This window comes from Eurosta solidaginis, chromosome 3 (genome assembly GCF_040869045.1).
Source record: "Eurosta solidaginis isolate ZX-2024a chromosome 3, ASM4086904v1, whole genome shotgun sequence".
NCBI lineage: Eukaryota > Metazoa > Arthropoda > Insecta > Diptera > Tephritidae > Eurosta > Eurosta solidaginis.
In genome coordinates, this window is record NC_090321.1 from 250,322,803 (window position 1) to 250,340,148 (window position 17,346).

The window sequence follows — 17,346 nt, forward strand, 5'->3', positions numbered from 1 at the left end:
TTTCAGGATTTGATGAGATTATAGTTAATGGCTATATATATAGACACAAACATAGCTTTGTTTCTTTTATTTTATAACTTTAACTTCAGCATTTGCTTTTTACTTATTTTCACTCGTTCCCTCATTTTCCTTTTTCTATTACAGAATGCGATGTAGCGGAACAAAATATTTCGATAATTCTAAATGGTATCGAATCGGAATTGAAATTCTCCACAGGCCAACAGGACAATAAGGTAAGTGTGTGTGTGTGTGTGTTTATAAACAGGCAAAAACAATAAACATATTGAGTGCACGATTTAAGGTTAAATGAGTAAAAAGGTGTGCAAGTTATACAAATATTTTCTTGATTGGCCTTTAATCATTCATGAAATGTGTTCACCGCCTCATTGCGATGTCATAGAAAGATTGAGCTTATGTGCATTTGACATTATTTGATTTACAATTAATTAGTGTTTATTGCTGTAATCATTACAGGTCACAGCATAAAATAACGGGAAGAAGCAAAAAGTTGGGTAAAGCAAATCTTTGTTTCAAAATCGTTTCTAATATCGTAAATAAGTTAAAAAGCTTATTAAGGTATAGAAAATATTCTAAATGGCTTTGATAAGACATGAGTGGGCATTTTAATATGAAGAATTCTTCACGCACAAAATTGTTTTTGTTCCAGTCATCCTCCAAGTTCAGCATGTTGAGTGTTTTGGTGCGGCTGAACTTAGCCGTACCTGCTGTATTCTGCTGCATTCCTCACTGCAGTCAGTTCTACGTATCAAGTGACTCTAATTCTTTTGCACGCTAACCTGCCCCACTTACTAGTGGGATGCTGCCCAATAAGCCTCAACAAATACCCGCTGTTACCTCCACCAAAAATCCAACTCACACGTCATCTTCCCACTAATACTATCTCCGTATGATAGACATAAGGATGGATCCGAGCACTATCTCCTAGTCCCAGGTAACTTCCGTTTGATCTCATGACAACTTCAGAAAAAAGCCGATAACCATATAAAACAGTTGAAGATCAGCGCAACAGCAAAAAAGCACCGCAGGTTGGTTTGGATGGTTAGTTGAATTTGTTACTCTTATGTATTTCAAAGGAATCCAAACCGGACGAGGTTTTAATCCGATTTTTTTATTAAAATGAAAACAGAAATATATGGTTTTTATTCCAAATTTTCTCAAACTTTCACTTAGTTAGGTTATTATTATTACTAGGCCTGGAAGCACTGCGACCTTTGTGCAGATCTATTGTTCATGACCTTTCAGCCTATTTTTGTATCTGGAGGCTTTTGATGTATCTAAGTACGTTTTCAGGCTTTTACTCCATATCACATAGGGATTAAGAGTCCCACCTAGACGGGAGAATCTCTGCCTAGCCAGAGCGATGCATTCGCAGGGAATGTGAACCGGCGTTTCATCCCCCAGCTCACAGAAATGACAAATTGGAGTATCGGATAGTTTTAACTTACTTAGGTGATATCGTAGCCCACAGTGTCCCATATAGTACCCATTGAGAATTTTTAGGTCCTCCCTGGTTAGATTAATGAGTTATGCTGATACTTTCGTTGCCGGAATTATAAACAGTTTGACCTGTCTTTGCCCTGGGCAGTCAATCCAGTGACGTCTGAATTGTTTAGTTTCCCAGTTGTGTATAGTTTCCCTGTTGTGTGCTTTTGTGAGTCCACAAAAGAGCTCTTGACCATATAATGCCGTTATAGCGCCCTGCTTTGCTATGTAATCAGCAGCTTCATTACCTTCATGTACCTGTTGTCTGAGAACCAACGAAACTTTGTTTATAGCTCCCAGGTCATTGAGAATTTCATTGCAGTCATCCACTAGCTTAGATGTAACTGTGTAGGATTGCAAGACACGCAGGGCCACCTGGCTGTCCGACATAATGTAGATGCTATTCGATGTTGAGCCTCTCCGCAGACATTCTCTACCACAGACTTCTATTGCGTGGATTTCTGCTTGAAATATGGTGGGGTAGCATCCCATTGTATCGATATCTTGAAGTTCGGCCCATAGATGCCAGCTCCCGTTCTACCGTCATCGAATTTCGATACATCTGTGAACCAGACCTCTGAACCAGAGTCATTATAGGGATTCCCTGTTTCTCAGTGGGTCCTGTCCATAACGGACACTTCAAACTTCCGTGAGATTCTGAGCTTAGGGGACATTTTGAGCTTAGGGACAAAGTACTCTAATAGAGACCATTTTGCAATACTGAATATTGGAGTTATTTATTCGACAGTTCAGCGATTCGAACGATAGCAGAAGGTGTTTAATTATCGGGAAGTTCCCAAAATTCGTTATAGTGATTTATTTTATATAAATGTTGTTCAATAGCAGTTATTTGCAGTCCCTGGCATTAAGTTTATGTGAATATGTTTAAATGTATATGACTTAATCTTTTACACGCTAACAAATGATGAGTTATCTAGGTAGTTTGTGCTTTGTTGTTGTTGTTTCCGTGATCAATATTTAATTCGGCATGCGTGCTTTTCTATGTCCTGCAGCTGAAAAGTGCACACACACACAAGCGATAAATACAAACAAATGAGCTTCGAGTAGCTAGATTTTGCCAGGTGTAAATTTCGGTGGTCAGCGTGTGGTATACGAAACTTTGACTTCAGCCATTTAGTGCTTTGGGGTTTTGATTGCTGAAACTGTGGTTAAGTAAACCTTGCGTTGTGCTTATCATCAACAGCAGTTACCAAAAATGTACAATAAGTAGCTTTAGGGTAACAAGATATTTCTCAGTTGGCAAATATGTCCATAGATTGTTATCCTTTGGCATATTGAGAATAGAACTTACATCGCCTAAATTGTACCCACAGATCCAGGTCCAGCACCTGAAAAAGGTGCATGAGACGAGTTCGTTTGGTTTGTAAAAAACTTTCTAGGAAACAGGAAGTTATATATATGGGTGTAAACAAGAGTATCAAGATAAACATTCTCGATAGACTGTTTTTCTGAAAATTTATGCAATCACCCAGGACCTCGAGCGACATAGGCATAGATTGAACAGGCCGTTCAATGAAGACCTCACATGGACTGAATGTGTTCATAGTGTTACCAGAATTTGTTTGACGACCATACGGAAAAACCCCAATCAGTTACCAGGACTTATGTTATAGAATAACTCCGTCCTCTTAGCAAATAATAAAAGTTTTCTAGGATCCAGCTTAATCGCTGCCTCGAGATCTGGCAACCCTGTCGCACCTAATAACTAGAGCTTTGATCTGGCAAGCGCAGGACACGAAGTCAGTCGTTTCTTCCGTGTCCAGTTAGTTTGCCAATCGTGAGCCTTAAGGCTTCCCTCTTCAGAGAAATAACCCACTTTGTGAGTTTAATAGCATAGACTTTGCACATGATCTTAGACATTTTGCAGTCCCCCTTTTGTCCTCGCCTTTCTTGCTTTATGAATCATATGCATCTCGTGTCTTCCTTTAATTTCTCCCAACCGGATTGGGAGGTATATCGTCGATTCAGCGAGTGTTGCACCCTCCTTTGGCAACACATTGGACTTCTCGTTACCTTCTATCCCTTTATGACCGGGAACCCAGTATCGATATATGGTCCGGCCTGAGCGAAGTTTTTTCAACGTTTCTTTCATTCCCGAACACTTCTTGATGAAGTAGTGTGTGAAATTATTGCATTAATCGCCGCCTGACTATCAATATATATGTATGTTCACGCGACTGCAGCGTAAGCATACTTCCTCCAGAATTTCTGCTGCTTTCGTCACGGCTATAATTTCTGCTTGAAAGACGCAAGCAGTAATCTGGCAGCCTAAAGGATGTATTTATTTCTGGATCGAAGCAGTAAACAGTAGACCCGACCACTTTCATTAATTTGGAACCATCCGGATAATCATTTATAGTATTTTCTGCCATTTTTGCATCCTGGCACCAACCCTCCGGCTCAATTGTGGCCCCAAAATCTCTTTCGAAGCTCATGCACGGTACCATATATTACGTTTATTGCTGTGGCCTTATGATTGCTAACGCAATGTTTTTGGCCTTTAGCTCTGCAGGCGGGATGTGTAAAATTTCGTGCAATGCTGCTGTCCGGGTAGCTTTTAGGGCTCCCATTATACTAATCATCGATATTCTGCATACGCTGCATACGCCTCAAGTTTTTTGCTATACGTACTTTTTTGTGTAGCTGTCTAACAAACAAGAACTCCATAGCAAAGTATTGGCTTCACAATTGCCGTAAATACCCAATGCGAGAGTTTGCGTGATAGGGCCCCCGTGCATCTTAGCATCTTCTTGCATGCATACAGTGTCGCGGAGGCTTCCTTCACTCTCTCTTTTACATAGAGTTTGCACAACGACTTTCTATCTGGTATAACTCCTAGATATTTTCCGCTATAATTTCCTTTTGGAGAGGTAACCGAGCTTGGCTTAGTCCAATTAGTGACTTTCTAACCCGACTCCAGATGCCCAGGCATGTACATCCCGTAGTGCCTGATCCATCAGAAAAGGTTATGTGACTCTAAATCCTTTTTGATTTAAAATACAAAGTCAAATCAAAGATACTTTTTTTAACTTTGATTCGACATCCAAATGAAAAATTTTTTTATTTGTTATTTGATTCTTCAGAGGAATCAAAAATACTTTTTACAATTATTGTACAGTATTATATTATCCGGAGTGATGTTAAAACTAAATTTGAGTCAACGCTGTGGCTCGCACTAGTGAGAAATAGAAAAATGTTGTGTGGTACCGGCCCAAGCAGCATTCAACATTTTTGTTTTATTATTATTGTAACGAATTTTGGGAAACTTCTGATGTTTATGCACCTATAAACATTCGAATCGCTGAACTGTCGATAAATAACTCCAATATTCAGTATGGAAAAATGTTCTTTATTTAGTACTTCACAATTACAATGCTCGCGTTATTCAATTATAGTGTTTAAAGAGTGTAAAGTTAAGTCAAACTGATTACTGATTCCCCAGTTTGTGCTGCTTTTATACTCCGGTTACCATGTTCGCCCGTTTCTCCTTAGGTCTGGACGTTTCACGAACATGCCTTCTAGAACAGTTGTATCTCATGCTTGGTTATTTAGCTATATACATGTACATCTGTAGTTTTTGTGTTTTTTCTAGCTATATGCGTGTGTATGTGTGGGTAACAACTTCTGCTCTTAGCTGCTGACTACATACATAAAATAAATAACCTCTTCGCTTCGAGCTGCTGGTTATGTGTGTGGGATATCCCTCGTTGCCTTATACATAAGCGTAACTGCTTGCTTTTTTTTTTTTTTGTTGTTGTGATTATTTACGAATATTGTAGTGATGTTAATATTCACCTCATTATTATAATTTAAATTCAATTTTTGGAAAAGCACTTCTTGGGGATGAAATTTACCTTTTTAGGTTTATATATAACACACCACCACAAAGTGCTGATTTGACATAGAAAAGTTTTCTCAAGGAGCAGCGCAAGCCATTGAAAAAATTTCAAATAATTTAAATATAGCGCTAAAATATATATTTAAAACTTACTCCACTACGAATGCCAAACACCTATTTTAACTATTAGCATGATTACACTCACACTAGAGACATTACGTGTGTTTGAATTAAGCAAGGTAACATGTTGTTGTATTAAGAAAACCAGCAAGTTGATAGTTGTGTTATTGTAAGCATAGCGCGGGCATCAGCAAATAATAGAAAATTAGTAATATTTTTTTGCTCATTGGAGTTTCCACGACAACGTTCTATCTAGTATAAATCCTAGATACTTTGTGCTATATTTATCTTGTAGGCTTATTCCTCCAAGCTCAGGTCCATTTGGGTACACTATACTTTCTTGTAAATAAGACTAAACCGGTTTTTCCCGCTTTGGCGGCTAACCCGATTCCAGAAGCCCAGGCATGTACATCCCGAAGTTCCTGATCCATCGGAGATCTGATTGTTATTTGGCAACTACCCCTTATGATAACTGAAACGTCAAATTCATTTGCCGTAAGCTTGGCAGGTGCTCTGTCGAACCGCCCAGGGCCGCACTAATCCTTAACGGGGCCTAGGCAACCATCAATTTGGGGGCCCTTTTTCACGTCCGTTCCCTTCTTTTTTCGATTACAAAAAAAAAACCAACTTATATCTTTCATAAAAATTTTATTGTCACAATGTAATAATATCAACAAAACAAGTAAGGAAGGTTAAGTTCGGGTGTAACCGAACATTACTCACTTGAGAGCTATGGTGACAACATAAGGGAAAATAACCATGTAGGAAAATGAACCGAGGGTAACTCTGGAATGTGTTTGTATGACACGCGTATCAAATTAAAGGCATTAAAGAGTATTTTATGAGGGAGTGGGCCATAGTTCTATAGTTGGACGCCATTTAAGGATATTGCCATAAAGGTGGATCAGAGTTGACTCTAGAGTTTGTTTGTACGAAATGGATATCAAATGAAAGGCATTAAAGAGTATTTTATGAGGGAGTGGGCCATAGTTCTATAGGTGGACGCCATTTAGGGATATCGCCATAAAGGAGGACCAGGGGTGATTCTAGAATGTGTTTGTTTCTTCTACTTAATATGGTAGGTGTCACACCCATTTTACAAAGTTTTTTCTAAAGTTATATTTTGCGTCAATAAACCAATCCAGTTGCCATGTTTCATCCCGTTTTTCGTATTTGGTATAGAATTATGGCATTTTTTTCATTTTTCGTAATTTTAGATATCAAAAAAGTATGCGTGGTCATAGTCGGATTTCGGCCATTTTTTATACCAATTCAAAGTGAGTTCGGATAAGTACGTGAACTGAGTTTAGTAAAGATATATCGATGTTTGCTCAATTTATCGTGTTAACGGCCGAGCGGAAGGGCAGACGGCCGAATGTGTATAAAAACTGTGCGTGGCTTTAACCGATTTCGCCCTTTTTCACAGAAATAAGTTATCGTCCTAGAATCTAAGCCCCTACCAAATTTCACAAGGATTGGTAAATTTTTGTTAGACTTATGGCATTAAAAGTATCCTAGACAAATTAAATGAAAAAGGGCGGAGCCACGCCCATTTTGAAATTTTCTTTTATTTTTGTATTTTGTTGCACCATATCATTACTGGATTTGAATGTTGACATAATTTACTTATATACTGAAAAGATATTAAATTTTTTGTTAAAATTTTACTTTAAAAAAATTTTTTTAAGTGGGCGTGGTCGTTCTCCGATTTTGCTAATTTTTATCAAGCATACATATAGTAATAGGAGTAACGCTCCTGCCAAATTGCATTATGATATCTTCAACGACTGCCAAATTACAGGTTGCTAAAGGTTTAAAATACCTTCTTTTAAAAGTAGGCGGTGCCACACCCATTGTCCAAAATTTTACTAATTTTCTATTCTGCGTCATACTTTTAACTCGCCTACCAAATTTCATCGCTTTGTCCGGCTTTGGTAATGAATTATCGCACTTTATCGGTTTTTCGAAATTTTCGATATCGAAAAAGTGGGCGTGGTTATAGTCCGATATCGTTCATTTTAAATAGCGATCTGAGATGAGTGCTCAGAACCGACGCGCCAAATTTCATCAAGATACCTCAAAATTGACTCAAGTTATCGTGTTAACGGTCGGACGGACATAGCTCAATCAAATTTTTTGTCGATCCTGATGATTTTGATATGTGGAAGTCTATATCTATCTCGATTCCTTTATACCTGTACAACCAACCGTTTTCCAATCAAAGTTATTATACTCTGTGAGCCCTGCTCAACTGAGTATAATTACTATCTACATTTTAAACAAGTCGTTTTCTACATTTGTTTTCGGCAAATTCATCAATTATATCATCAATATCGATTTTGTTCAATAAATCTGACTCAATGCAAAGTATACCTAACATCTCGAGTCGCTCTTGTCGCGTTTAGGTCTTTTAGCAGCTTTGATCTTTTTAGTTGCGAGAAGGATCATTCGGCAGAACAATTTGTGATCATTAATGTTGAAAAAATCCGAAGAGCTATTTCCGTGTTAGGAAAAACATCGTCTGATTGATCTTCCATTAGAATCTTATACAAATGACTTTGAGTTTTTTGTGCATCAGTGTATCTGGATTAACTTTGGAATTCTTTCATTTCAATGAAAAATTCTTCCAAGTCTCTAGAATAAAAAATAAATAAGTTATTTACAGCTTTTCGTGGAGGTCTCCATCACTTAGAGAAAAGTTGATGAGAAATGCAAATCTCTCTGAAACTTCCATATACTTTCAATGTGAAGATTGTCGATAATTTCGAGGAAACCTTTTGTCCCAAAATAATCGCAAGGCGAAAATTCTACTTCTGGAACATTTCCGTCATCAGGTTTTTTTTTCTGCGACGAGTACGTTTTACGATTTCTGTATAACCTACACCAGGTAATAATTGCTTTGTTTTTTCCTTGAAATCATTGAACTTTTCAAGGAATGAAACTAAACTCTCTTCTAACGATCCGTACAAAAAAGCACACGTTTTCAAATATGCTTTTTCACTATGTAATTTCTTACTCACTGAACGCATAGCAGTCAAAATAGAGTTAAAGGATTCTACAGCCGCTGTTCCAAAAATAACCGAAATTTTCAAAAATAAAAACAACCAATGTACATTCTGAGATAATTCGTTTTTATTATTCAATATACTTTCCTTCCACTTCGATAAACTTCTTTGCACGCTAATACAATGTGTCAAATGAGTCGGAAATGTCCTATTTAGGAACATTGTCTAATTCGTCGGTCGCCGCCTTTTGAACGCGGTCAATTGAGTTTTATTTATTTGAGTAAAAATTATTATCAGTTCTGATTATATTTTTCTTTCACTCTCTAGAATTTTATGTTTGTAAGAAAATTTTAGAAGCCGTTTTAATTTTGGGGGCCTCTAAAATCGGGGGCCCCATGTAACTGCCTATTCTGCCTACTTGTTAATACGGCCCTGGAACCGCCTAAGGAATTTGTTTATAACTAGCATCCACAGCATTGTTGATAGAACCCTACACAGCGGCGTTCCTCTCTTTACAGATTTTGTTGCCTCCCATGGACCACATTGCGTTGTGGTTGTTCTACAGAAGAGCGATATCAAAGACACTTGAACGCTCATATTGTAGCAGATTACTGCTGGAGCATTCAGAGTAGAGCTCCTGAATCAACTGATAACAGAAAACATAAAAAGTTTATTTATTTAAAAAAAAAAATTATTTTTCCAAAAAACTTTTGGGAACTAGAGCTGCTATGAAAAAACGGCTTATACATTTGAGTACAAGAGAACCTGAGTGGACCAGTGTAATTAATGAATAAGTAAACTAATGATTAACAAATTATGGAAGTGAAAAGCAGAGGAAAGCAAAAATGAATTGATTTAAAAGCAAAATTTGCTACAAGCCCTTAACTTACACGCCGCCATACTCTGTCTACACAACAGCCATACGAAATCTTACATGAAATTTACCATAACATCTTGCGAATGATCGACCAATGAACGCATAAGTAAAAGTACAGACGCTATGACGAAGTGTAGAAAGTTTTTGGACACAAGCCAAATGCGAAATAAGCTATTATAGTAAAACTATGAAGATGAAAATCCGCAAATAGTGTGACGTTAGCGAAAATTTTAAGGAAAATACAATGACGTTGCACAAATTGAAATGCTAAAGAAGGGAGATGTAAAATACATATAGACTTCGTATAAGTGTACGTGATGCCTTTATAAAAATATGGTAACTGCATAAATATAATGGCGTCAACAAGCCATATACTCGCGATTTATATTTAATGTAGCATCTGGAGCTATTTTAGTTTGTTAACCAAAAACACATCGCGCTAGAGATTGCAATGTGGAATGCAAAATAAGCTGAATTTAATCTTTTTGACCTTTTTTTCGAATGAGTAAGCGGGTTAAGGTTTTCATATTTGCTATTGTGTTCTATGTACATGTTTGTAAAATTTCTTCGGAGGAATTGTAACACCATACTTTGGCGATTATTATCAATTCTATACATCACTGTGCTGCTAGTAAATAAATTCACAACAACACCAAAGCAAGCAGTCACATTTATGTACATGTACACATTAAAGAAGGCAGACACAATTATGTACTAGCTTTGCTCCAAGCTGCTTATTTCATATACACATATGTAGTCAGCAGATGAGAGCGAAGAAGAAAGAGAAGCAATCACACATCACGTTATCATCAGCTAAGAGCAGAAGTTGTTACTCACACATACAGACGCATATAGCTAAATAACCAAGTATGAGATACAACTGTTCCAGGAGGCATGTTAGTGAAAAATCAAGATCTTAGGAGAAATATGCGAACTAGTCAGAGAGTATAAAAGCAGCGCAAGCTGAGTAATAATCAGTAAGTTTGATTTTAACTCGCTTTTAGTAAAGCAAGCGAGTAATTGAAATTGTTAAGTACCATTCCCAAAGTAGTTTAAATAAAGCATATTTGGCTATACCGAATACTTGAGTTATTTATTCGGCAGTTCAGCGATTCGAACGTTATTAGAAGGTGCACAATTATAATTTTTCCAAAATTCGTTATAAAATAAATAAAATCAATCACCTACTTATGTGTATTTTTTCAGTGTATTTATGGCTCTATGTATGTGCACAAGGCGTCAAACCTAAACTTTTTTGGTAAAGTCCACAGATCCAGCATGATAAGCATAAGCTGTGCTCTAAGAACAACGCCTAGCGAAGCTTCTTCCTCCGCGACCTTATTTACAAAATGGACGTCACAAATGTCGACTATTTTGACCATCCACGTCGATGGCACTACGCTAATGACTGTCCTACACCCCAAAATCTTGGGTGTGATGTTTGATCAGGATCTACATTTTCGTGAGCACGCAGCCGCAATTGATCTGAAAATCCAGAGTAGTAATAAAATCCTCATCCTCAAATCCCTTGCTGGCAGTACTTGGGGAAACGACAAAGAAATGCTCATTACCACATACACAGCAATTGGCCAGCCGATTGTGTACTACGCGTCCCCTATATGGTCGCCAAGCCTAAAAATTACCCACTGGAAGAAGCTACAGGCCTGCCAAAATACTGCTTTCAGAATCGCCACGGGCTGTCTTCTTATGTCCCCAGAACACCATCTACATAATGAGGTAAGAATACTCCCCATCAGGGAGAGAAATGAGACGCTAACCAAACAGTTCCTGTTGAATACACAGAAACCTGGGCATCCCAACAGACATCTGATTGATGAGCCAACACCGCCTAGGGGCTTAAGGAGTCATCTCCCTAAGCATTTTGAGGAAATACGGCACCTGATAACTCAGCCGTATGAAGCAAAAAAACACAAGCAGGCGTCGGACCTTTATGCCAGGAATTGCCCGGTTAATCCAATACTCAAAGAACAGTACCCAAAACTTGCGGAAGAGGAACGCATACTTCCCAGGGAAACGCGAGTCACTCTAGCTCAACTTCATTCTGGATACTGTAACAGGTTAAACACTTACCTATCCAGAATCAACCCCGACATACAAAATGTATGCCCCGCTTGCAATGTGTTCCCACATGACACCAACGCCTCTAACACCCCTTCCATTATGGTCCACCCCTGTTGAAACAGCAAGTTTCCTTGGACTCTCGTTAGAGGATATTGATGACAATTTGTGATCGGTCGCAGCTGTTAGGTGGGGCGAAGCACTGGTACAACAACAACAACAAGCTCTTCAGGTCATTCTTGACACCATGCCATTGGATCTAGCTGGTTATCGAGCGCGGCAACGTCAGCCGTACGTCTAATGCAGTTCTCGTGTTGGAACAACAAGACCACAGGACACACAAGTACACTAAGCAAATACAGTTTTCTTCCTCCTAGCACGGATCGCTGTGCGACCACAACAGTTGCGGAAACCAACTTGAAGATAAACATCACCAGCAGGGATGACTGGACGGAGTCGGATAGGTGCCTTGTTATTGACAGCCGCATTTCCATATACACGGACGGCTCCAAGCTAAACGGTAGAGTTGTAGGTGGAGTATACTCAAGGGACCTTGACCTCCAACTCTCCTTCCGACTACCCGACCACTGTAGTGTCTTCCAGGCAGAAGCTGCTGCCATAATGGAAGCCGCAGCTAGGATAGTGACACACACCGTCGGCAAAAAAATTTTTATTTTCAGCGACAGCCAAGCTGCCATTAAATCTCTTGGCTCCTACTCGTTCAATTCCTAACTAGCACTAAAATTTGGCCGATCTCTTCAAGGGATGGCTCAGCAGAACCGTGTACACCTCACATGGGTCCCTGGACATAGGCATATAGAGGGAAACTGCATTTGCAGATGAACTCGCTAGGTAGGGTACAACCAGGCAGGGTCTTTCTGGCCAAGAACGCTTAGGTATGCCCCTGTCCACATGCCAGCTAATGCTAAAAGAGCACATCCACCGTAAATATGGCTACAAAGACCGGGATGTCGAACATCGAAAGAAACCTGGCCTTAATGGGATCCTAAAAGATCCAGTCACGTGTACAACCTAAGAAGGGATACAATTTACACACTTTTGGGGGCACTATCTGGTCATTGCCCCAAAGGTATGCATCCAGAAAGGTTAGGAGCGCCTTATCGTCGATTCTGCAGCAGTTGTAAAGAGGATGAGGAGAAGGAAACGGTGGTTCACCTCATTTGCAACTGCCCAGCACTAAGCGGAGCACGGCAGCGCTTTCTGGGTGCTCTATCTCTTGATAATCTGAGCCAGGTTGTGGTGACGTCAAGGAGCTGGTAGCTTTCATCAGGTCCTCAAAATGGTTTGAAGAGGAAATGCAACGGTGTATTTTTGTGGTATCACAAAGGGCTTAATACTACTGGCCTAAGTGTGCGCTCGGGCAGCCACCTCATCATAACCTAACCTATGTATAAATATGTATATACACCGTCTACGGGTGGTGTATGGGCTTGTAGCTGCCACGTATAGCAATTTTTAAGATTAGAAAGCACTTTCCTTTCCACTTGTCGCCACCATAGCAAACGATTTAAGCACCTGACTTTGAAGGCATGTATCTATAATCTGTAGCGGACACAAATAGGATAGTTAAAATATTGTAACGAATTTACTGCAATTCCCCTTATTTGCAATCTTCTGCTTCGTATCGCTAAACCGTTGAATAAATAACTCCAATATTGAATAATGGAAAAATGGCCTTTATTAAAGTACTTCACAATAACATTTATACTTTGCAACGAATAGCTTGCTTAATAAACAAACTGATTGATAGCTCAAATGAAACTGACTTCTCGCTTCTACTGTTGCCGCCCTTTTATACTGTCTGATTTCCTTGTTGCATATTCCTAGGCTTTTCTAATTCCAGAACTTACTAGTTAGTTATAAATTTCTCAGCTACAACTACAGATGTATAATTTTTATAGCTTCTCTCATACCCCATGCGCTTATATGTGTGAGCGACACTTCAAAAATTACAATTGCATACCTTTAGGAGCACCTCAGATAAGATATCTCCATGTGTCTGTGCGTTGCCTCTCCGCTGCATGTACGTGTATGTGTAGACACAATGATTGAATTATTGATGTGAATTAACGTCACTGCCCAGCATCGGCTTAGAGAGGGCAGTACCCCTTTGTGTTGCTAATATTCGTAACAATATTCTTGAAAAATTAATAATTGCTTATCAATCATCAAAACTGTTTGAGTTGGAATGGGTCGGCAACAAGCCAACAACCTTAAAATTTCCTGCAGTTGAAATTGTTAACTTTGTATGAATTAAGCGGGCGTTGACCTTATTGCTTTTTTTAAATGTATGAAAACATTTATTTGAAGCAATTTTTATTTATAATTTATTTAATAATTTGGGGAAAATTGAAACATATCGCTTACAATCATTTTCCAATTAACTAACTAGTGAATTTGTCACCGTCAGTGGCATGGCAATGTTAAAGTAATTGGTATGATATTAAAAGTACATTCGCCTAAAACCACACTCTCCCTGCAAAAATCGTTGGATCATGTGGTCTACTTGTGTCATACTGGAGTACTCCATGGATTACTCTGATGTAATGCTGAGCTGGAGTATATGGTCCAGTCCTAGCACATCGCAATGTTAATGGGACCAAATTTTTTGTATGAATTGTGGTTAATTTTGGAGCACTCGCTTGGTCCATAGCGAATACTCCATGCATGCATACTCGCGATTTTTGCAGGGCCTGTATTAGAATTGCAACAAGCAATCGTATCTCACGAACAATAAGCTATATATTGTGTGGAGGTGTACACCGAGTGAGCCGCTACTAGCCCGGGTTATAACAGGGCACTCTGTAGATATCCACCCTTGCCAACTACTCAACTATCTCTGGAAGAACGGTCATTACAAAAAGTTAAAATAGTAGGCTTTATTACCCGCGTTTCTCCTCCTCACCGTTTGGATATTTTTTTGATAAGTTGACTACTGTTGCTGACTACCGATGATCCTGATATACACCCTCAACTCCGTTTGTCGGAATTGATAAACCAAACTGCCTCTCTCCCTACACTCCTCCCACAGTAAACGGGTATTCGATATTAGCACAAAAAACAATCAGTCGGTGCTTTTGGACCTCTGCCTCGCCGTGTAATCACTGAGTGCTAGTTCAGCCTTGGACCTCAGGCTCTCTGCTGATCAAGTAATGTCTGATAATATCGGCTTTAACGGCAGGTGCAACAGTACCCATATTCGGCAAAGGACTACCTATATGGACGCGGTAATACGCGGTGATGATGACGCAAAGATGGACACCAAATTAGTAAAAAGAAACATTGGGCCAAAAGGCATGAATGCAAAGAACTTCAGATGCTGGTTAACTGATATTTCCGCCATATGACGAAAGCGCAAATTTTTTCAGAAATTGACACTGTAGCCGAGTAACTGATGTACAAAAAGAATCACTCTTTCACAACGAGTGATATAAAAACCCCTTTCCTCTAATAACTGATAAAGAAATGAACGGCAGTAGAACGTCGACTTTTTTGAAGGAGAATAGAAATACATGTATGTATTCTAAGAAATAACAAAGCACCGAGAAAAGACATAAGACCAGCCGAGAATCTAAAGCACATGGGGGAGGATTTGACAAAGAGGATGTATGTCGCTGCAAATTAGTTCGATTTTATTTTAACATGCAATGCATAATTTAAGGCAAAATATGCTTACTTTTTTACCTAGCCTTTATTAGCTTGGGTTGTATGTATATAAATATGTGTGTATAAATGTTTGTATATTTGTAAGTTTTTATGTATGTATGTATATGTGTATGTTTTATGTGTGTATATATGTATGTATGTTATGTATATAACGAATTTTTGAGAATAATTTTCGCCAGCTTCCTGAAGTTGGATTAATTTCATCAAGGACAGGTGACAATGTAATAATTTTATGGGGGTCATATAAGCTCAAGGGATTTCAAGTCAATTGATCTTATTACCACTTCAAATGACCTAAAGCTTAATTGAAACTTTGCGCACTTATTAAGAAGCGATGAAAATGCAAAAATTTAATGGTGAGGTGACGTAAGGTCAATCGACCTTATTTGAAAGAGCCTTCGGTTAATTGAATTTTGCACACGTATCAAGGACCGATGAGAATGCAATAATTTGATGATTGAGTGACATAAGCTTGACTGACATAAAGTCAACTGACCTTATAACCACTACAAATGGCCATATGTTTAGTTGAAACTTTGCACATGTATCGAGAACCGATAAAATGCAATAATTAAATGGTGGGATTACAAGGTCAACCGATTCTGAATTTGATTACATATTCTGTTAATAACTTAAATTTTATTATAGGTAATTTTATTTTGAGTACATTATTTCACCTTCTATTTATTTTTTTTTTTTTATTTATGTAACATAAAATCTTTGACATAAAAAACTATTTTCCAATTTTTAGTTTGGTTAGCAATAAAATCGTAGTTTTGCAAACTATTATTTATTTTTCTTTTTTTCACAAAATAGGGTCGCAGTAAAATTTGGTTTTCGTACTAAACAAGCCTATTTGTGATGCCAAAACATATACATTTTTTGCAAAATGTTTAATGTTTTTAAATCAATTTACAAACTGTTTTTTCTCTCCTTTTCATTGTAGGAAGAACTGGAAAAGGCCGATGCTTTTCTCGTAATCTACTCTTGCATTGATAAGGAGTCATTCACACGCGCCAAACAAATACTTTCACGTCTACAGGACATGGATTTGATACGTACACGCCCTATCATTTTGGTAGCGAATAAAATTGATTTAGCACGCTCACGTTCAGTCTCTTCACAAGGTAAGCAAATATTATAACATCATTCGACAAAATTCGAAAAAGAAACACGCAGACTCAGAGATTGCACTTGACTTACTTGGGGATTCAGAATTGTTAATATTTCGTACAAATTGTTGGACTCATGTGTTTTATGCGTATTCAGATTGACTGCTTCTAAATCAAATAAATTTTTTCAGAGAGGCTTTCTTTGTCAGAAATACTCTCCGAGCGATTGTAGCCATGTCGAGGAGTGTGACAAGGTAGGCCATTTGTTGCGATTGGTGAGGAATTTTGTTAATTTAGGCAAGAACAAGTATAATTTAACAGAATAATCTGCGATTCTTTACCCAATTATATATGGTATTACAGCTACAGAACTTTAGTGAAATAATTGTCTTTTAACCATTATTAATTCTTCTTTAAACAATGGCTTAATCTTGAAATGTTTAAGACATGGCTTGTACGATCGATAAGAGTTTGCAGATTTCAATTCCAAATGGTGTTTTAATTATTTAAAACCAACTGTGATCTGAATGAGATTTTTGCACCATCGCATGTCTAAGTTGATGGAATTATAATTTTCTGTTTTGCTGAGTATCACGAATCTGTCCTATAGATGAATTTCCCGTTCCTAAACAAACATGAATGACCTTGTACATCTTTTTTTTGGTTTTAAAATATTTGATTGACACTTTAAACTGAATGTTTCCCTTAGTTTTGACTTTAAGGAATAGAAAGGGCTTTTGTCTCAGTTTGTGCAAAATCTCGCGTTCTTGACAGATAAAACCGTGTACAGGAACTACCCGAATTCGGAAACTGAGAAAGTGTAAAACGTTAAAAAAAAATTTACAAAAGTCTAGTTTTGAAGCCTGCGTTGTATATGCCGCTTCATCATCATCCTTAATTGCCGCTTAACCGGCTAAGCGATTGTGGCCATTTCGTAAGAAGTCACGCCAGCTCTTCCTGTTTCGAAATAACTAGCGCCAATTGGGAGCCCCACTGGAGGTCAATTCTTCGTCTAACTACATCTCCCAACTGAGTGGAGGTCTCTCCCTTTCAACTGCGTTGTCGACTGAAATACTTTCTTGGCCGGAGCGTCTTCGTCCATTC

General features: G+C 38.2%; 1 protein-coding gene across 4 annotated transcripts in view; it reads left to right on the forward strand.

Moving 5' to 3' along the window:
* Rgk3 (Rad, Gem/Kir family member 3) overlaps positions 1 to 17,346 on the forward strand; it is a 413,265-nt gene that overhangs the window by 256,358 nt on the left and 139,561 nt on the right. For all 4 annotated transcript variants that reach the window (XR_010951308.1, XM_067775892.1, XM_067775895.1 and 1 more), the window contains exons 6-7: positions 145 to 233; positions 16,077 to 16,257. Coding sequence is in view for 3 of the 4 variants with exons in the window: in XM_067775892.1 (XP_067631993.1) it covers positions 145 to 233; positions 16,077 to 16,257 (270 nt within the window). In the remaining variant the exon portion in view is untranslated. The remainder of the gene's footprint in view (positions 1 to 144; positions 234 to 16,076; positions 16,258 to 17,346) is intronic.